The following is a 22,207-nucleotide window of genomic DNA, read 5'->3' as shown; positions in this document are numbered from 1 at the left end:
TACTAACAATTCCACAAGTCAGCAAAATCACTATTGACATTTTGGTGTAGCAACCAGTCCAGTGGCAATTCATTTTACATTTGTCCACAGTTGCCTCCTACTCTGCTCCTAAGATTTTCTTAGTTACTTTTGATTAGTTTAAGGATAAGAATAAAGTGACCCTTGAGTTTTTCATTTTGCATTTATCCATAAGCATAGTCAAAAACATTAATAACGTATATAGTATTTTGTTTAAGCAACCTGAACACAGTAATCAGTGATAAAATACAGAAAAATTATGAGAAATGTACCAGATATGAAGTCTGGGAAAAAACAGAAAAGAAACAAAAAACCAAACCCAATTCTCCACCTAGATTAACTGACACAGAAACAGAACTACTTTTCCAATGAAAAGTTAGTTTGGCTTAAGTGTGGTATTAGATGTTCACGGATTGCTTATTATATATAAATCTGTTTTTGAGTTAATTGGCAGTAGTTACTGCTGCCTGCTGACTATATAAAACTTTACACAGATCCTTTAGCCAATGAACTTATAGATTTTATCCTAAGGTCACTCAGAAATACCGACACAAATTAATGTAAGAAACTGTGGAAAATACAGTAAGTGCTCAACAAAATATTGTTATAATCAAAGACTCTGAAGTCAGACTGTGTGGGTTCAAATGACTTATGCTACTTAAACTCTGATCACTGCCATCACCAATATAAAGATCCTATCAAAAATACAATCACAATGAACAGAGACTGAGGATCCCAACTGTGCTTTTAAGAGGTAACACATATATGAATATATAACATGAAAGACAAAGAAAAACGTAGACAAAACTACCCAAAATACTAATAGCAGTTATCTCTGAATAGGGAAAAATGATTCCTGATTTCTTCTTTATAATTTTCTACCTATCTGACGATTCTACAGGAAGATGTATTACTCTAGTATCAAGAGAACATTTAAATGATAAAACATTGCACAAAAAGGTTATACAGAGGGTTTTTTTTTGCTCCCTTCTTAAACAGTAAATAAAACAATCTAAAATATACCAATGTTTTGGGACTTAACTATCGGATAGTACTTAGTATGTCGAATGATGAAACGTCACAGAAATATAAAATCTATTTTGCTAGCTAAATAAAGCCTATCAACTCAGCTTTCAGATGATATTTTAAATCCAAATGATATGTTATAAAACCCTTCAAAAATAGATGTGAAATACAAAGGTAAACATCTTTCTGTTGATTTATGATAACTGAAGATACCAAATTGTTAAAAGCATAAAGTTGTCTACCAGCAAATAACCAAATGTCTAGCATAGTTGGAACAGAATAGGTGCTTAAATATTCACTGAATGAATGCTTAAAATGGAGACTTCCACTCTGATATTTAGTGCCTTTGAGACATTTATGAACTAAATATAACATAACCATTACTTCCCCTGTGTTAAAAAAATTAGATAATGATTACTTTTTAAAAACCTGTTGTCTTTGCAAGCAATCTCAAATTAACTAAACCTGGCCTGACTATTAGCATAAATTATTTAAGCTGTATTCAAGAATAATTCCAAAATGTTTATTTATGCCAAGCCCCTAGGTGAATTATGAAATAATGATGTACTTTATTCCTAACAAAGTGGTTTAATAAATTAAGATATTTACAACCTGCAATATATTCCCAAATAAGAATGATATACAAATACTTAGGCATATCATGAAATAAATGGTACTAAGGCAAATTTAAGAGTTTTCTTTGGCATTCTGGATTTTTAAAAAATTTCTCAAATAGGATGTTCAGAAAAAGTTCTCCCACATATGTAGTAGCATCTCAGTATTCCCTTCCCTTTTCTGAATAACTAATGTTAATATATCATATAATCAGGCTCAGAATTTCTTAAAATTTATAAGGATTATCATTTTTTCCTACCTGAACATAGTTTTAGTTATAAAGGGGCTAAAAAAACAAGATAAAATATAGTCTTTTACTGAAGGATACAATTTAGCTTAAGCTAGGAGTCATCTTAAAAAGTTGAGAATGGGATAGAGAGCTGGATTAAACAAACATGGCTATAGATGTTAGCTTCTGTTCTAATCATCTTCTTTCTGCTCATGTATTGGTTTGCTACTGCTCCCCAGTACATTATCAGGAAACAGAAGCTTCAAACAACAAACATTAATTAACTGTTTCTGTGGATGAGAAATTTGAGAGGAACTCAGCTGCATGGTTCTAGCTCATAGTCCTTCATGAAGCTGTAGTAAGGTATTAGCCATGGCTGCAATTATCTGAATGCTTGTTTGGGGCTTTGAAGACCTGCTTCCAAGATGGCTTGCTCACAAGTCATTAGTAGGCCCCAGTTCCTTGCTAGCTGTTGAAAGAAGGCCTCAGTTTTTTACCACATAGATCTCTTCATAGAACTGCTTCAGCACCCTCTTACATAGTGGCAGGCTTCTCCCAGAGTGAGTGATCCAAGAGAGAGAACAAGATAGGGAAACCACAAGTTTTCTTTTGACCTACCCTCATTTCTGATACATTCTACGTCTGTGTCACTAAATACAGCCCACACTCAAGGAAAGGGGAATTACTCTAAGTTATGTCAATGTATTTTTAAACTACTGTCCACCACTCAAATTATTTATTTTTCTCATATGCAAAATACACTCATTCCCTCCCAAGATTCCCCAAAAGCCTCATCCCTTTAGAGCAACAACTTCAAATCCAGGATGCTGTCATCTAAGTAAGTCCATGTACAGATGAAACTTTTGGGTATAGTTTCTTAAGTATGGTTCCTTAAACAAAGTTCCTCTCAATGTGAAGACCTGTGAACTAGAGACAAATTATCTGCCCCCATATACCCAAAATACAGTGGTAGGACAGACAGAGAATAACCACTATAAAACCTTGTTCAAAATAGAAGAAAATGGGAGGAACAATGAGGTCATCCATCCAAAGTAATTCTAAATCAAGGAGGGAACATGTTAGAAGTTTCCTGAATAGAATTTAAGACCTAGGAATAATTCTCCATAGCTCTTGGGTCTGCCTTTTGATAATTTGCATTCTGATTTTTGAGTTATCCTTCCATTTTAATTAAAGACAGTCCATGTTTACATCTACATGGTGTTTTCCAATCTGCTTCCTCAAAGGCAGAATTTGGGGGATCCAAAGGGCTACTACTCCTCAGTCCAAGCTGGTGATAATTTCTGCCAATATAACTTTTCTGAAAACTCTGTGGGTCTCTTATGAATCTTATTGGGGTTTACTTCATTAGGCAAAAAAGCACAGTCACAAATCAGATGAATTTAATTTTTTACTTTAAATTTCTTCTAAGGGACCACTTTAATCTGTTTAGAGTCCCTATTACTTAGATTGACAAGATCTCTGAGGCACAACTTAAATCTTTCTTAGGTCTTAACAAAGGATTTTTTTTTTTTTTTTTTTAGATAATTATTTTTTATTGAAGGGTAGTTGACACACAGTATTACATTACATTAGTTTCAGGTGTACAACACAGTGATTCAACATTTATATACATGATAATTCTAAGTACCAGCTATCACCATACCAAGTTGTTACAATATTTTGACTATATTCCTTATGCTATACATTACATCCCGGTTGCTTATTTATTTTACAATTGGAAGTGTGTACTTTTTCTTGGTTGTTGTTGTTAGGGCATCTCTCATATTTATTGATCAAATGGTTGTTAACAACAATAAAATTCTGTATAGGGGAGTCAATGCTCAATGCACAATCATTAATCCACCCCAAGCCTAATTTTCGTCAGTCTCCAATCTTCTGAAGCATAACGAACAAGTTCTTACATGGAGAACAAATTCTTACATAGTGAATAAGTTACATGGTGAACAGTACAAGGGCAGTCATCACAGAAACTTTTGGTTTTGCTCATGCATTATGAACTATAAACAGTCAGTTCAAATATGAATACACATTTGATTTTTATACTTGATTTATATGTGGATACCACATTTCTCTCTTTATTATTTTTAATAAGATGCTGAAGTGGTAGGTAGATACAACATAAAGGTAGAAAACATAGTTTAGTGTTGTAAGAGAGCAAATGTAGATGATCAGGTGTGTGCCTGTAGACTATGTGTTAATCCAAGCTAGACAAGGGCAATAAAACATCCACATATGCAGAAGATTTCTCTCAGAACAGGGGGGGTGAGGTTCTAAGCCTCACCTCTGTTGATCCCCAATTTCTCACCTGATGACCCCCCTGCGACTGTGCCTGTCTTAGGTTGTTCCTCCCTTGAGGAATCTTACCCGTCTCTGGCTAACCAGTCATCTTCCGGGGCCATACAGGGAAATGTTAAGTTGGTAAGTGAGAGAGAAGCCTTATTGTTTGAAATGGTTAGCTTTTTATTTCTTTGCATATTTATGCCCTGTGGCTTCTATGCCCAGCATTTGTCTTGAGGTATCTTTACCACTTGGAGGAGTTATGATACTCGGTAAATTTGATATGAGGCACGAATTCTATTTAAGAATTCGTTGTAATTAGGAAGGAAGAAGAAAAGCTATAGAAGTAGCAGGCGGGAGAAAACATGGGAAGATTGGTTATTTCCTTGACATATCTTCTTGTAGAGTAACTTCAGCATGTATATATTTTAAGCTACTACTTAAATTGCGCACACACATTAACATAATAGGAGTATAGTTACATAACCAAAGCATACCTGTAATTACCAGCCATCTCCAGTGAAACCAAGAAAACCAGTTAGGCACCCTAGGCATTTGTGAAAACTTATCAATGATATGATGGTTATTATCTAACTGAATTTGAATAGTTTGAGAAAAATCAGACAAATTAAAACAACCCATTCCTGGGCACTGTTCACATCCCATATGTTCTTTTAACAGTAAATAGTCTGTAGTTGTAAGATTTTGGAGCGCTACAATTTGCACTTCTCCTAATTCTTGGTTGAGTTCCAACAGTATAGATCCAGTCAAATTTGTTGTTTTACTGTATGCACAGGCCAGCTTAGATATCTCCTTCATTCCCATGGCAAGTCCAGGAGCTGGTGGGATGAGTGCATCTACAGCTGTAGCAGTGCGTGGATCTTTGTTGGGGTTTTTTGATCATCTTCTGGCATGAGTCTTCCCGAGAGTGCTGATGTTGGAAGTTCTCTTTCATATCGTTTCTTAGTTCATTTTCGGGGTAGCCAAATTAGGCTTTGATCCTCTGTATAAACACAAACAGACCCTTTGCCTACACTTTTATATGTCCTTTATATCATTGTGTAGAACTCATTAGAGGTCACCACATAGGAACTGCATTTTTTTTTTTAATCATTAATCTACACTTACATGACGAATACTTACGAACACTTTGTTTACTAGGCTCTCCCCTATACCAGGTCCCCCTTTTTTATACTCCTTTACAGTCACTGTCCATCAGCGTAGCAACCTGTTGTAGAATCACTACTTGTCTTCTCTGTGTTGTACAGCCCTCCCCTTTCTCCCACCCCGCTATGGATGCTAATCTTAATACCCCCCGACTTCTCCCCCCCTTACCCCTCCCTACCCACCCATCCTCCCCAGTCCCTTTCCCTTTGGTACCTGTTAGTCCATTCTTGAGTTCTGTGATTCTGCTGCTGTTTTGTTCCTTCAGTTTTTCCTTTGTTCTTATATTCCACAGATGAGTGAAATCATTTGGTATTTCTCTTTCTCTGCTTGGCTTGTTTCACTGAGCAAAATACCCTCCAGCTCCATCCATGTTGCTGCAAATGGTTGGATTTGCCCTTTTCTTATGGCTGAGTAGTATTCCATTGTGTATATGTACCACCTCTTCTTTATCCATTCATCTATCGATGGACATTTAGGTTGCTTCCAATTCTTGGCTATTGTAAATAGTGCTGCGATAAACATAGGGGTGCACTGATCTTTCTCATACTTGATTGCTGCATTCTTAGGGTAAATTCCTAGGAGTGCAATTCCTGGGTCAAATGGTAAGTCTGTTTTGAGCATTTTGATGTACCTCCATACTGCTTTCCACAATGGTTGAACAAGTTTACATTCCCACCAGCAGTGTAGGAGGGTTCCCCTTTCTCCACAGCCTCGCCAACATTTGTTGTTGTTTGTCTTTTGGATGGCAGCCATCCTTACTGGTGTGAGGTGATACCTCATTGTAGTTTTAATTTGCATTTCTCTGATAATTAGCGATGTGGAGCATCTTTTCATGTGTCTGTTGGCCATCTGTATTTCTTTTTTGGAGAACCGTCTGTTCAGTTCCTTTGCCCATTTTTTAATTGGGTTATTTGTTTTTTGTTTGTTGAGGCGTGTGAGCTCTTTATATATTCTGGACGTCAAGCCTTTATCGGATGTGTCATTTTCAAAGATATTCTCCCATACTGTAGGGTTTCTTTTTGTTCTATTGATGGTGTCTTTTGCTGTACAGAAGCTTTTCAGCTCAATATAGTCCCACTTGTTCATTTTTGCTGTTGTTTTCCTTGCCCGGGGAGATATGTTCAAGAAGAGGTCACTCATGTTTATGTCTAAGAGGTTTGTGCCTATGTTTTCTTCCAAGAGTTTAATGGTTTCATGACTTACATTCAGGTCTTTGATCCATTTTGAGTTTACTTTTGTATATGGGGTTAGACGATGGTCCAGTTTCATTCTCCTACATGTAGCTGTCCAGTTTTGCCAGCACCATCTGTTGAAGAGACTGTCATTTCGCCATTGCATGTCCATGGCTCCTTTATCAAATATTAATTGACCATATATGTCTGAGTTAATGTCTGGATTCTCTAGTCTGTTCCATTGGTCTGTGGCTCTGTTCTTGTGCCAGTACCAAATTGTCTTGATTACTATGGCTTTATAATAGAGCTTGAAGTTGGGGAGTGAGATCCCCCCTACTTTATTCTTCTTTCTCAGGATTGCTTTGGCTATTCGGGGTCTTTGGTGGTTCCATATGAATTTTTGAATTATTTGATCCAGTTCATTGAAGAATGTTGCTGGTAGTTTCATAGGGATTGCATCAAATCTGTATATTGCTTTGGGCAGGATGGCCATTTTGACGATATTAATTCTTCCTAGCCATGAGCATGGGATGCGTTTCCATCTGTTAGTATCCCCTTTAATTTCTCTTAAGAGTGACTTGTAGTTTTCAGAATATAAGTCTTTCACTTCTTTGGTTAGGTTTATTCCTAGGTATTTTATTTTTTTTGATGCAATTGTGAATGGAGTTGTTTTCCTGATTTCTCTTTCTGTTGGTTCATTGTTGGTATATAGGAAAGCCACAGATTTCTGTGTGTTGATTTTGTATCCTGCAACTTTGCTGTATTCCGATATCAGTTCTAGTAGTTCTGGGGTGGAGTCTTTAGGGTTTTTTATGTACAGTATCATGTCATCTGCAAATAGTGACAGTCTGACTTCTTCTTTGCCAATCTGGATTCCTTGTATTTTTTTGTTTTGTCTGATTGCCGTGGCTAGGACCTCTAGTACAATGTTAAATAACAGTGGGGAGAGTGGGCATCCCTGTCTAGTTCCCGATCTCAGCGGAAATGCTTTCAGCTTCTCGCTATTCAATATAATGTTGGCTGTGGGTTTTTCATAGATGGCCTTTATTATGTTGAGGTACTTGCCCTCTATTCCCATTTTGCTGAGAGTTTTTATCATGAATGGATGTTGAACTTTGTCAAATGCTTTTTCCGCATCTATGGAGATGATCATGTGGTTTTTGTCTTTCTTTTTGTTGATGTGGTGGATGATATTGATGGACTTTCGAATGTTGTGCCATCCTTGCATCCCTGGGATGAATCCCACTTGGTCATGGTGTACGATGGTTTTGATGTATTTTTGAATTCGGTTTGCTAAAATTTTGTTGAGTATTTTTGCGTCTACGTTCATCAGGGATATTGGTCTATAGTTTTCTTTTTTGGTGGTGTCTTTGCCTGGTTTTGGTATTAGGGTGATGTTAGCTTCATAGAATGAGTTTGGGAGTATCCCCTCCTCTTCTATTTCTTGGAAAACTTTAAGGAGAATGGGTATTATGTCTTCCCTGTATGTCTGATAAAATTCCGAGGTAAATCCATCTGGCCCGGGGGTTTTGTTCTTTGGTAGTTTTTTGATTACCGCTTCAATTTCGTTGCTGGTAATTGGTCTGTTTAGATTTTCTGTTTCTTTTTGGGTCAGTCTTGGAAGGTTGTATTTTTCTAGGAAGTTGTCCATTTCTCCTAGGTTTCCCAGCTTGTTAGCATATAGGTTTTCATAGTAGTCTCTAATAATTCTTTGTATTTCTGCGGGATCTATTGTGATTTTTCCTTTCTCATTTCTGATACTGTTGATTTGTGTTGACTCTCTTTTCCTCTTAATAAGTCTGGCTAGAGGCTTATCTATTTTGTTTATTTTCTCGAAGAACCAGCTCTTGGTTTCATTGATTTTTGCTATTGTTTTATTCTTCTCAATTTTATTTATTTCTTCTCTGATCTTTATTATGTCCCTCCTTCTGCTGACCTTAGGCCTCATTTGTTCTTCTTTTTCCAATTTTGATAGTTGTGACATTAGACCGTTCATTTGGGATTGCTCTTCCTTTTTTAAATATGCTTGGAGTGCTATATACTTTCCTCTTAAGACTGCTTTTGCTGCGTCCCACAGAAGTTGGGGCTTAGTGTTGTTGTTGTCATTTGTTTCCATATATTGCTGGATCTCCATTTTGATTTGGTCATTGATCCATTGATTATTTAGGAGCGTGTTGTTTAGCCTCCATGTGTTTGTGAGCCTTTTTGCTTTCTCTGAACAGTTTATTTCTAGTTTAATGCCTTTGTGGTCTGAAAAGTTGGTTGGTAGGATTTCAATCTTTTGGAATTTACTGAGGCTCTTTTTGTGTCCTAGTATGTGGTCTATTCTGGAGAATGTTCCATGTGCACTTGAGAAGAACGTGTATCCTGTTGCTTTTGGATGTAGAGTTCTGTAGATGTCTATTAGGTCCATCTGTTCTAGTGTGTTGTTCAGTGCCTCTGTGTCCTTACTTATTTTCTGTCTGGTGGATCTGTCCTTTGGAGTGAGTGGTGTGTTGAAGTCTCCTAGAATGAATGCATTGCATTCTATTTCCTCCTTTAGTTCTGTTAATATTTGTTTCAGGTATGTTGGTGCTCCTGTATTGGGTGCATATATATTTATAATGGTTATATCCTCTTGATGGACTGAGCCCTTTATCATTATGTAATGTCCTTCTTTGTCTTTTGTTACTTTCTTTATTTTGAAGTCTGTTTTGTCTGATACCAGAATTGCAACACCTGCTTTCTTCTCTCTGTTGTTTGCTTGAAATATCTTTTTCCATCCCTTGACTTTAAGTCTGTGCGCGTCTTTGGGTTTGAGGTGAGTCTCTTGTAAGCAGCATATGGATGGATCTTGCTTTTTTATCCATTCTATTACTCTGTGTCTTTTGATTGGTGCATTCAGTCCATTTACATTTAGGGTGATTATTGAAAGGTATGAATTTACTGCCATTGCAGGCTTTAAGTTTGTGGTTACCAAAGGTTTAGGGTTAGCTTCTTTACTGTCTTACTGTCTAACTTAACTCGCTTGTTGAGCTATTATAAACACAATCTGATGATTCTTTATTTCTCTCCCTTCTTATTCCTCCTCCTCCCTTCTTCATATGTTGGGTGTTTTGTTGTGTGCTCTTTTTAGGAGTGCTCCCATCTAGAGCAGTCCCTGTAGGATGCCCTGTAGAGGTGGTTTGTGGGAGGCAAATTCCCTCAACTTTTGCTTGTCTGGGAATTGTTTAATCCCTCCTTCATATTTAAATGATATTCGTGCTGGATACAGTAGTCTTGGTTCGAGGCCCTTCTGTTTCATTGCATTAAGTATATCATGCCATTCTCTTCTGGCCTGTAGGGTTTCTGTTGAGAAGTCTGATGATAGCCTGATGGGTTTTCCTTTGTAGGCAACCTTTTTTTTCTCTCTGGCTGCTTGTAATACTTTGTCCTTGTCTTTGATCTTTGCCATTTTAATTATTATGTGTCTTGGTGTTGCCCTCCTTGGATCCCTTGTCATGGGAGTTCTGTGTACCTCTGTGGTCTGAGAGGCCATTTCTTCCCCTAGTTTGGGGAAATTTTCAGCAATTATTTCTTCAAAGACATTTTCTATCCCCTTTTCTCTCTCTACTTCTTCTGGAATGCCTATGATTCTTATATTATTTCTTTTATATTGATCACTCAGCTCTCTTAAAATTCTTTCATTCCTGGAGACCCTTTTATCTCTCTCTGCATCAGCTTCTCTGCGTTCCTGTTCTCTGTTTTCTAGTCCATTAATGGTCTCTTGCATCTCGTCCATTCTGATTTGAAGTCCTTCCAGAGCTTGTTTTATTTCTCAATTCTCCTTCCTTAGTTCTTGCATATTTCTCTGCAAGTCCATCAGCATGGTTATGACTTTTGTTTTGAATTCTTTTTCAGGTAGACTGGCTAAATCTATCTCCCCAGATTCCTTCTCAGGGGAAGATGTAGCAGATGCCGAAGCTGTCTGGGTTAGTCTTGTCTGAATCATATTTTTTTGCCTTTTCATGTTGACAGGTGCTATTGACTGTCAGCTGGGAGGGCCAAAATTTTCACTTGCTACTGGCCTTTCTTTACTGGGGCAACTGCGACCCCTAGTGGCTTGTGTTGGGTAATTGCGTGTAGAGTGGGTCTTTGTGTCTTGCCCGGCCGGAAGGGAGAAATTTCCCTTTCTGTGGGCGGAATTTGTCTCAGGCTGCTTCTCTGCTTTCGCAGCGCCCGGTGGGGTAATGGATGGGGGGGCTGCTTGACTGTTTGCCTCCGTGAGGGGTCTCAGAGCTGTTGCCCAGGGGGTTAGTGCACCCGGTTTTCCCTGTAATTTCCAGCTGCTGTACTGTGACCTGGGTTGTTTCCGTCAAGCTGTTAAGTCCCTGTCCCTTTAAGACTTTCAAAAAGCCCCCGCTTTTCTTTGTCACAGGGGCATCAGCTTCAGCACCCGCTCTGAGGTCTTACCCCCTGTTCTCCCAGTATCCAGGGCCCCCTGGGCATATACTGTGTCTGCGCTCTGGCCCGGATGGCTGGGGCTGGGTGTTCGGCAGTCCTGGGCTCCGTCTCCCTCCCGCTCTGCCTATTGTTCTCCCGCCGGGAGCTGGGGTGAGGGGCGCTCGGGTCCCGCCGGGCCGGGGCTTGTATCTTACCCCTTTCACCAGTTGCTGGGTTCTCGCTGGTGTAGCTGCAGTCTGGCCACTGTCCTGCGTCTTCTGGTCTCTCTTTTAGGGCTAGTTGTGTTTGTTGTATTTTCAAAAGTATATATGTTTTTGGGAGGAGATTCCCACTGTCCTACTCACGCCGCCATGTTGGCTCCTTAACAAAGGATTTTAGAGTCACACAGTTGGCTTCATCTTTAAACAAAGATAATTCTGATAGTGCCCTAGATTTGATGTTTGCCTGGATGCTATTTCCTAATGTTAGCATAGTTTGATATATAAAGGGTGAGATTTTAAAAAGCAAGTCCTGACTCCTTTTTGTTTAGGAACCCTTCCTTAGCCTATTTCTCTCCTTTCCTGCTTTAAGCAGAAAGAAGAAATCAAGCAAGAGTTTTAACATTTTGCTTGAAAATTTCTTTTTCTACTTCTCACACTATTGCAGGTGACAGTGTTGCTAAACTTTCTGCCACTATACAATGATTCCGTTTTTTCCATTTTCCAATGTGGTTTTCTTCATTTTCATTTATGCCCTCACCAGCAGTCTCCTCAACAGCTTAACATTAAATTTGCACCTACTGTCCACATTCAAAGGCTGTCTCACATTTTAAAGTATTTGTTATGCCAGCACTCCATTTATGGGAACAAAATCTGTATTGGTAACAAATTGCCTCCAAACTTAGACTTAAAATAATACTTATTCTTTTACAGTTTCTGTAGGTCAGGAACTCAGAAACAGTTTAACTAGGTGGTTCTGGCTCATAATCAAGACATCAGCCATGGCTGTAGTCCTCTGATATCTCGATTGGGGGGTAAAGGACCTGCTCCCTGGATGAATCAGTAATTGCAATGTTATTTTCACAAGGGTTCAATTCCTCAACACATGGGTGTCTGCACAGGATTGCTTAAGTGTCATGACATGGCAGTTGGCATCCTCCAGTACAGGTGATCCAAGAAAGCCAGAAAGAAGCTGCAATGTCTTTTATGATCTACCCTTGGAAGTCTCACGCTGTCATTTCCACAATATTCTCATTGTTAATAAACAACTAAGTATAGCGCACACTCAAGGGGAAAAGAACTAGATTCTACCAAAAGGAATATAATTTAAGAATCTATTTTTAAAACACCACAGTATGTAAAAACCAAGAATTAAAACTTGATGTAAAAATTGCTCTTAGTCAAATTACACTTAAATGGAAGCCTATCTCTAGTGACACTGCCTATTTTCTACTTTATTATGAAAATAAAAATCAAGCAAGTAAGTAAGTTTCTAATCAAGCTAAAATATAAATAACTCTTTAGGGGTGTGTGTATGTGAGAAACCTGCTGGATAGAGGACACTAGAGTTCCTTACTAGGAAGTAGATTCCCAAGGAGCTAACAACAGAATAACTACACTTGCTGTTTTTGTTATGCAGTAATCCTCTTTACTAGTCTCCTCCTATTCTTTTTACTATTTTGTCTTTCTCTCTGATAAATTATTTCTCATTCATATTTCCCCATTTTTTTTACTCAATACTAAAGTCCTGACTTATACAGTACCAGTAGTAATACAATAATGAAAACAGACAACAGCTTTTACAAAATCTATTCATTGCTACAGGCAGTCTTACAATTACAACCTGCAGCAGTTTTTCTTTTACTAAGATTATATACAGAAATGAAATAAAACTGAATCAGAAGAATATTAAAATGAACAGCCATGATGTAGGAGATGGTGTAGGTATGTGAAAAGTCTTTTTAAGTTGAATTTTAACCAAATTTACTTTATTTAATCATAACAAGCAATTCAGAAAATGTTTCCCTGCTTTCAGTCCCATATTTTGATTGACACCAGAACAAAACGGAAAAGACTTAACTAAAAATATATTTAGTTTCATTTTATTACTTTTTTTTATACCTAAATAATTACAACTCACTGCATTTTTAGAGAAATAATTAACCATCAATAAAATAAACAGATTCATATATTTAAACACGAAATAGGAACGCTTAAGTGCACAATAGAGGAATTAGTAATTAGAATACATCTACTGAAAACAAATTATGTAAAACAAAATCATTAAAAATTACAAACTTGAAAAAATACTAAAAGGCACAAGAAATATAATGATACGTTGTAATAGCATGTGTGAATGTATTTATGGGTACAGAAAAAAACTCAAAGGCTGTATTTACTGTATAGTGGTTATCATGGGTGGCAGCATTATTTATGATTTTTTCTTTAGACTTTGCTACATCCTTCAAATTTTTCTAAAGTAAAAAATTTCTACTTTCTGGTAATAAATGTACATAAAATTCTTGCCATATCTTTAGGTCACAACTATTTTTACAATAATATGAATAATTAATTTTAAGGTCTACATACAAATATGGGTTCTTTTACTGTTGTCTATAATTTTCAAGTTTGCTGCTTTAGAATTAATATTTTTAGGGTAACAGTACTAAAAAGTACTACAAAGAAAGCCAGAGAGCTCAGAATCCCACAATCCAAAAGTAACCAACAAAAATATTTAACATTTTAACTGAGTAATGCTGATAACACTGTATGATTTTGTCTGTTTTCATTACTCGATGTTACAAGTAAACTAATAATAAAAATTTTAATGGTTACATGACAATATCAAATGATAGACATCTTAATTCAACCACTCTTATTCTTTTTAGATAGCTAATTTTTTATTGTTCATTTTATACAAACACATTTCAAAATCTCTGTTTAAAAAATTTTTGTGCATCTCTATTCCCTTACTATGGATTACTGGAACTTGATTCACTGAATCAACAGGCATGAATATTTCTTCTTTTTAGGACTTTCAATATATATCATTGAACTACTTTCTAGAAACAACCTATCAACCCACATTTTCTTCAGCAGGATATCAACCTGTCAATCTAACAGACAGACACAATATGGGGAAGTAACAATTTTTAAATCGTTGGTCATTTGGTAATGAAAAAATTTTTAATTTACACTACCTGCTGATTACAAGATAGGGAGAAAGATGCTTTTATTTTCTATTTTCAATTCTTTTCCTGTGAATTTTTAAGTACCTTCCCTGTGAGATGGGGTATCTGTGATGGTTTACTGTATCTGTCAACTTGGCAAGGCTAGATGATGAGCTGTTCGGTCAAACAGCAGTCTAAATGTTGTTGTGAAGGTAACTTTCAGATGTGACTAACATTTAAATCAGTAGATTCTGCATAAAGGAGATGACCCTCACAAAGTGGTAGGCCTCATTATGAAAAGACTTCAAGAGAAGACTGAGATCTTCCAAAGAGGAAGAAAGTCTGCCCTGAGAGTGTCTTCCAACTCAAGAGTAAAACATCAGCTTCTGCCAGAATTTCCAGCGTGCCTGCCTACTTGAGGACTTTTGGATTTGCCAGCCCCCACAATCAGAAGCCAATCTCTGCAACCAAAAATAAAACAAGAGAAACTCAAACCACACACACACACACACACGTTGTTTCTCTGTATGACCTGACAAATACAGTGCCTCAGAAATTTCTTAAAAATGTGTATGAGTTGTTTATTAAAGCTAGTGACTTCCACCACATTCTTTCTGTTTAGAAATTCCTTTTAAACTAACATACTTACTTGTAAGTCATCTTCTGCTCCTTCAGCTTCATTTTTAAATGTTGGGCATCCTAAGAAAACAGGTGAAAGTCAAATAACCATATGATTTTTGTCTTATTTTTATTATTTTTGATATTATTTTAGTATTATTGATATTAAATAGCAATAAGTTGATAGTTCATTATATTTTATAATACTGTAGAAGACTGATCAGAGATTATTCTGGGCTTCCCGGCAACGAGTCAGCTATTGGCCTCCCCCACTTGTTTTCCTCTTCTACAGGTAAATTCCCAGTTACTTACTGAAGAGATGTTTTCTGTGAAAAGTGTTACTATGTGTAATACAGACCCTGACCTGGATTTTTCCAAAATACACTGCTGTGCCAAGTATGTGCACCACATTCTTCTGGTGTTTAGGTGATGCCCACATATGGCTTATAAAATTTTCTAAATATTTTGACCCATGAAACTATATTTATACCCCAAACTAGGATTTTAGTTGCTTTAGTTAAGAAATAAAACAAATAGCCTAATCCACTATTGACAGCCAATGGCCAATTGTTGCTACTGACTTTGTGAATCAATGGCTCTGTGTAAGTTTTCATGGTATCTGAGAGTGCCTTTAGTTCCAAAAAATTAAAAGGAGGGTTTTTTCCCTAGCAAAGTATTGTGAGTTTATTCTATCCTTGAGAGACATAGCTAAGATGCAGAAGAGGAGAAATTTGCCTTTTGGAAAGAGCTGAATAGTTTGTTCTAATTGTCATGGAAGGCTGTAAGATAGATTTAATGGGATTTTTGAAAGTCTATATAAGTGGCTGATAATGCTAACAAGTATGTTTTAAAAAATGTTAAAAAATAACAAGATAGGCTGAGCACTACAGTGTATTCTACTACCTAGTACTCTGTAAGCTCCTCCTTCTATATTGTCTTTTAAAACAATAAACATAACCAATTTGATCACAGTGAAGTAAGTATGCTCTTATGGGGACATGAGTGTGCACTTAAAAGTAATTCACAACTTTAAATAATCATTAAATTTCCAGGAGCCATGAATAATGATTTTCTTTTCAAAGCACTGGTTCTTCAACATTAGCTAAATATAAGAATCAAGCGGGGAATTTAAAAAAATATACTGGTGCTAGAGTATACTCCTAAACCAATATCTAAATCTTTTTCTGTGGGGTGAGGCATAGGGCATCATTTTTAAAATTCTAGGTTTCTCATAATCACTGCATTTCTTCTAATTTTCCTATTAAAATGCTACCTTCAAAATATACAAATCCCAATGCCAACACATTTTTGATTCACTTGATTTACACAGAATGTTATTTTTATTGATAGAGATAATCTTCCCTCTTAATTAGAAAAACAAATCAAGTTTTAGTTATGGCTTCTTTTATGGGGAAGAAACAGGTTTTAATGTAACTTTTGTTTAATTAAGCAGGGCCAATCTTACATGTAAATATGTTCTTTCTCCCTTTAAAACCTGCAAGCTTTAGAGTTATTCATCTTAACAGATTGACAAGCTATACAAAGGGACAGATGGGGTTGTAGTCTCTGCCAATCCTCCATAATGAAATGAGGTGAGGAGTTTGTCTTGGAATAACTGGAGTCTGCATATACTTAATGATTAGAAATTTTGTCATTAGCAAAATAAGGATAATACTGATATAACATAACATACCCACAGGATTCTTAAATCTCTACTTGACTGCTCCCCTCTTCTTTAAGTTCTTATTTTAAAACAATGGAATTATCTGAAGGCTGATGTTGATGGGCTCTTCATAGTACACGTAATTGGTATTATTGTGATGCAACAAATAAAAGAGAGACTAAGGAACCGCTCATATAGTATTTTCACCCACAGTAAGCTTTCAAAACCTGATTAAATATCACAAAAGCTGGCTTATTTAAAGTTCCTCTACTCTATTGTGTATAACTGATAAACAAATTTAGAAAATAATCAAGAAAACCTACCTTGAGAAATATCCTCTATAGCTCTTCGAATACCCCTGTCAAAGGCCCTAGCATCAGCAGGACTTTGAAAGGTAAGGCCAAATTTCTTGTCATCAATCTTCCAGTGGTGAAATGTTGGAGTGACCTTATTGTAAATAAGGTCTTTTTTAAGCATACATTCCAAAACCACCTGCCAAAAGTTAAATGCAAAAAATTACTATACACATATCAAATGCACCTAATGTAGCTCTTAAATACAAACTGAGGTGAGAAAAGAACTATTATATTTTAATAAGTACATTTCCCCCCTATTAATATAGAGGTCTTGCTACTTAATCTACTTTCACAAAGTCACTCAAATATAGAAATTAGATGGGACTAAAGAGGATTCTGGGGAGAAGTAAGAAATAAGCACCAGGAATCTTTTTCTCCACCTAGACAACAACTGCACACAGAATTTGTCTGATGTAACTATGCTGGAACTCTGGACTCTGCAGAAGGCTTGTAACTTCTAGGGGACTACATGGACAGTAAAATGCAATTAATTTTGGTCAATTTCAGCTATTAACACACTAGCAGCTACCCAAATCCCACTCCCAGCTACATTAAAGAGAATTGTGTACATGTTTCAGGAGTGGCTTGTCAGCAAATTATGGAAGCCAGGGTGGGTAAAAAGGACCCTATCCTCGAAATGTCAGGGATCTGTGTTCAGATTACTGATTGCTGCTTCTGATAAGAAAGGTGCAAAGAGGAGGGTAGCCATTGTTCTTGTACCTTCCCTAATTGTTTCAAGTCCCTCCCATCAGAATAAAATGACTAACAAAATATTTATCCAGCCACCCTTTTAATCTGTAACTTCTCACTTTTTCCCATTTTAGGACCCATACTAAAGACTACGGCATTCAAAAACAACCACATAAATGATGAAATCAGAAAATCATTATGCATACACAGGCAAAGTTTCAAAATAGACATTAGAAGACCTCAGCACAGACAACCTACAGCAATCAAAACAAAAACAAAAACAATGACAAAACCCAGCAAACCGTGGGGAAGGGGGATGATCTGGTTTCCAGAGTTAACAAATAATTAGATTCAAATGTCCAATGTTCAAAAAAAAAAAATCCCAAGGTATACAAAGGAACAGTAAAGTAAGCCCAGTGAAATAAATCAACACAGACTCCCTGAAAAAGACCTGATGGCAGATCTTTTAGACAAAGGCTTCAAAAAAACTGTCTTAAAAATGATCAGAGAACTACTGAAGATATGGAGAAAGTAAAAAAGATGATGCATGAACAAAATGGAAATATCAATAAGGAGAGAAAACCTAAAAAGAAGCTAAAAAGGCATCTAGGGTTGCAAAGTACATAACTTATTTGGAAAGTTCACTAGTGGGATTCAAAAGCAAATTTGAGCAAGCCAAAGAAAGAATCAATAAACTTGAAGATAGGAAAATAGAAATTACTAAGTTTGAAGAACAGAAAGAAACAGCCAAAGAAAAGTAAAAAGAGTTCAAGGGATCTGTGGGACATCATCCAGACGACCAACATACACATTGTGGAGCTGCAGACGGAGGAGAGAGAGAGAAGGGGGCAGAATAGATATTTGAAGAAGCAATGGTTGAAAAAGTATCTAAATTTGATGAAGGACCTGAATATAAACCTGAATATAAAAATACAAGCTGAAGCTCAACAAACTCTCAGTTAGATGAACTCAAAGAAAGCCACACACACACAGAGAATCTTGAAAGCTGCATGACATAAGTGAATCATCACAATTCAAGGGATCCTAAATAAGAATTATAAGCAGTCAAAGACCCTGAATAGCCAACGCGATCCTGAGAAGGAAGAATAAAGTGGGGGGGAATCTCGCTCCCCAACTTCAAGCTCTCCTACAAAGCCACAGTAATCAAGACAATTTGGTACTGGCACAAGAACAGAGCCACAGACCAGTGGAACAGCATAGAGACTCCAGACATTAACCCAAACATATACGGCCAATTAATATTTGATAAAGGAGCCATGGACATACAATGGCGAAATGACAGTCTCTTCAACAGATGGTGCTGGCAAAACTGGACAGCTACATGTAAGAGAATGAAACTGGATCACTGTCTAACCCCATACACAAAAGTAAATTCAAAATGGATCAAAGACCTGAATGTAAGTCATGAAACCATAAAACTCTGAGAAAAAAACATAGGCAAAAATCTCATGGACATAAACATGAGTGACTTCTTCATAAACATATCTCCCCGGGCAAGGGAAACAAAGGCAAAAATGAACAAGTGGGACTATATCAAGCTAAAAAGCTTCTGTACAGCAAAGGACACCATAAATAGAACAAAAAGGCATCCTACAGTATGGGAGAACATATTCATAAATGACAGATCCGATAAAGGATTGACATCCAAAATATATAAAGAGCTCACACGCCTCAACAAACAAAAAGCAAATAACCCAATTAAAAAATGGGCAGAGGAGCTGAATAGACAGTTCTCTAAAGAAGAAATCCAGATGGCCAACAGGCACATGAAAACATGCTCCACGTCGCTAATCATCAGAGAAATGCAAATTAAAACCACAATGAGATATCACCTCACACCAGTAAGGATCGCCATCATTGAAAAGACAAACAACAACAAATGTTGGCGAGGTTGTGGAGAAAGGGGAAACCTCCTACACTGCTGGTGGGAATGTAAACTAATTCAACCATTGTGGAAAGCAGTATGGAGGTTCCTCAGAATGCTCAAAATAGAAATACCATTTGACCCAGGAATTCTACTTCTAGGAATTTACCCTAAGAATGCAGCACTCCAGTTTGAAAAAGACAGATGCACCCCTATGTTTATCGCTGCACTGTTTACAATAGCCAAGATATGGAAGCAACCTATATGTCCATCAGTAGATGAATGGATAAAGAAGATGTGGTACATATACACAATGGAATATTACGCAGCCATAAGAAAAAAAAAAGATCCTACCATTCGCAACAACATGGCTGGAGCTAGAGGGTATTATGCTCGGTGAAATAAGCCAAGCGGAGAAGGACAAGTACCAAATTATTTCACTCATATGTGGAGTATAGGAACAAAGGAAAACTGAAGGAACAAAACAGCAGCAGAATCACAGAACCCAAGAATGGACTAATAGTTACCAAAGGGAAAGGGACTGGGGATGATGGGTGGGAAGGGAGGGATAAGGGCAGGGAAAAAGAAAGGGGGCATTACGATTAGCATGTATAGTGCGTGGGGGACATGGGGAGGGCTGTGCAACACAGAGAAGACAAGTAGTGATTTTATAGCATCTCACTACGCAGATGGACAGTGACTGTGAAGGGGTATGTGGGGGGCGACTTGATGAAGGGGGGAACCTAGTAAACTTAATGTTCTTTCTGTAATTGTAGATTAATGATACCAAAATAAAATTTTTAAAAAAGAGAGTAAAAAAAAAAAAAAAAAGAATTATAAGCAGATTTTATTCAGAAACGTTGGCAGCCAGAAGATAGCAAGGCAAATACATTCAAAGCTCTAAAAGAAAAATCTGTCAACCAAGAATCCTATGCCTGGCAAAATTGTCCTTCAAAAGTGAGGAAGCTATCAAGACATTACCAGGCAAAAAAGCTGAATAATTCTGTTACCTCTAGATAGGCCCCGCAAAAAATGCTCAAAGGAGTCCTGACAAGGTGAAATGAATGACACTAGACAGTAACTTGGAGTTTATGGGAAAAAAAAGATCTCCGTGAGGAAAAAGAAGACCTCAGTAAAAGTATACAAATGGGCAGTTATAAAAGCAGTGTAACAATGTAACATCAGTTTGTAAGTACATTTTTTGTTTTCTATAAGATTTAGACTAACACATTTAAAGATTTTAAAACACCAATTATTGGTATAAAGCTAGTTATTGTAACTTTAGTTTGTAACCCCCAATATTGTTTCCTATAAAATTCAGGATACTAACCCATGTAAAGCAAGTATTAGTTTATGTTTCTGGGCATACAATATATTAAGTAATTTTGTGACATCAACAACCCAAAGAGGCAAAGATGGAACTGTAAAGGAGAAGAATTTTTGTATGTTACTGAAATTAGGCTGGTATAAATTCAAACCTGAGTGCTGTGACTGTAGGGTGTTAAATGTAATTTCCATGGTAACCACAAAGAAAATAGTTCTGAAATAGACACAAAAGGAAATGAGAAAGGAATTAAAACATTTCAGTACAATCAACTAAACATAAAAGAATAATTCAGGAAATGAGGGATAAAAAACCAATAAGGCATATATAGAAAACAGAACAATGACAGAAGTAAGTTGTTCCTTATCAGTAATTACTTTAAATGTAGATGGTTACATTATCTAATCAAATGACAGAGACTGGCAGAATGGGATACAAGCATATATATGATCTAACTATATGCTCCCTACAAGGGAGTCATCTTTGATTCAAAGACACAAACAGGTTGAAAGTGAAAAGATGGAAAAAGACATTCAATGTAAACAGAAACCAAAAGAGAGCAGGGGTGGCTTCAGTGATATCCATAATAGACTTTAAATCAAAAAGGTTGTAAGAAACAAAGGACGACATTATGTATTAAAAGGTTCAACCGAACAGAAAGATATAACAATAAACATTTATGCACTGAATGACAAACCATCAAAATACATGAAGCAAAAATTGACAATCAAGGGAAAAACAGACAGTTCTACAACAGCTGGAGACTTCAATATCCCACTCATGATAATTAACAGAACAAGTAGAAGTAAACAGAGGACCGAACACAATAAGTAACAGAACAACAGAAAATAAGGAAATAGGGAACTTAACACAATAAACCAGCAATACCTATTAGACAAATACAAAACACTCTACCCAAGTGCACATGGGACATTTTTTAGAACAGACCATATGTTGGGACACAAATTAAATCTCAATATATTTTAAAATACAACATCATACAAAGTATCTTCTCTGACCACAATGGATGGAATTAGAAATCAGTAACAAAAGGGAAACTGGAAAATTAACAAAATCTTAGAAATTAAAAATACACTTTTAAACAACCAATTGATCAAAGAAGAAATCACAAGAGATTACGAAATACTTAAGAGAATAAACAACAACAAAAAAATACCTAAACTTATGGATACAGTGAAAGCAGTGCTAATGGGAAAATGTACTATTATAAACACCAATATTAAAAAAGAGAAATCTCAAATCAGCTATGTAACTTAACAACTTAAGGAACTAGAGAAGATCAAACCAAACCCAAACATAGCAATAGGAAGGAAATAGTAAAGGTGAGAGCAATGAAAAACGAAATACAAAATAGAAAAACAGAGAAAAATCAATGAAAGAAAAAATTGGTTCTTCCAAGAGATCAGATAAAGTTGACAAGCCTTTAGCAAGATGGACTAAGAAAAAAAGAGAGAAGACACGAATTACAAAAATCAGAAAGGAAAGTTGAGATATCACTACCGAGTCTCCAGAAATTAAGAGGATAATAGAGTATTATGACTAATTGTACACCAAC

The 22,207-nt window shown here is 36.5% G+C and overlaps 1 protein-coding gene across 1 annotated transcript in view; it reads right to left on the bottom strand.

Moving 5' to 3' along the window:
- SPRED1 (sprouty related EVH1 domain containing 1) overlaps positions 1 to 22,207 on the bottom strand; it is a 151,820-nt gene that overhangs the window by 43,824 nt on the left and 85,789 nt on the right. The window contains exons 3-4 of the mRNA XM_036889896.2: positions 16,700 to 16,868; positions 14,745 to 14,794 (exon numbers count right to left, since the gene is read on the bottom strand). Coding sequence (XP_036745791.1) covers positions 14,745 to 14,794; positions 16,700 to 16,868 — 219 coding nt within the window. The remainder of the gene's footprint in view (positions 1 to 14,744; positions 14,795 to 16,699; positions 16,869 to 22,207) is intronic.

The sequence above is a fragment of the Manis pentadactyla genome, chromosome 11 (genome assembly GCF_030020395.1).
Source record: "Manis pentadactyla isolate mManPen7 chromosome 11, mManPen7.hap1, whole genome shotgun sequence".
Classification (NCBI taxonomy): domain Eukaryota; kingdom Metazoa; phylum Chordata; class Mammalia; order Pholidota; family Manidae; genus Manis; species Manis pentadactyla.
This window is presented reverse-complemented; position numbering and strand designations above follow the sequence as displayed.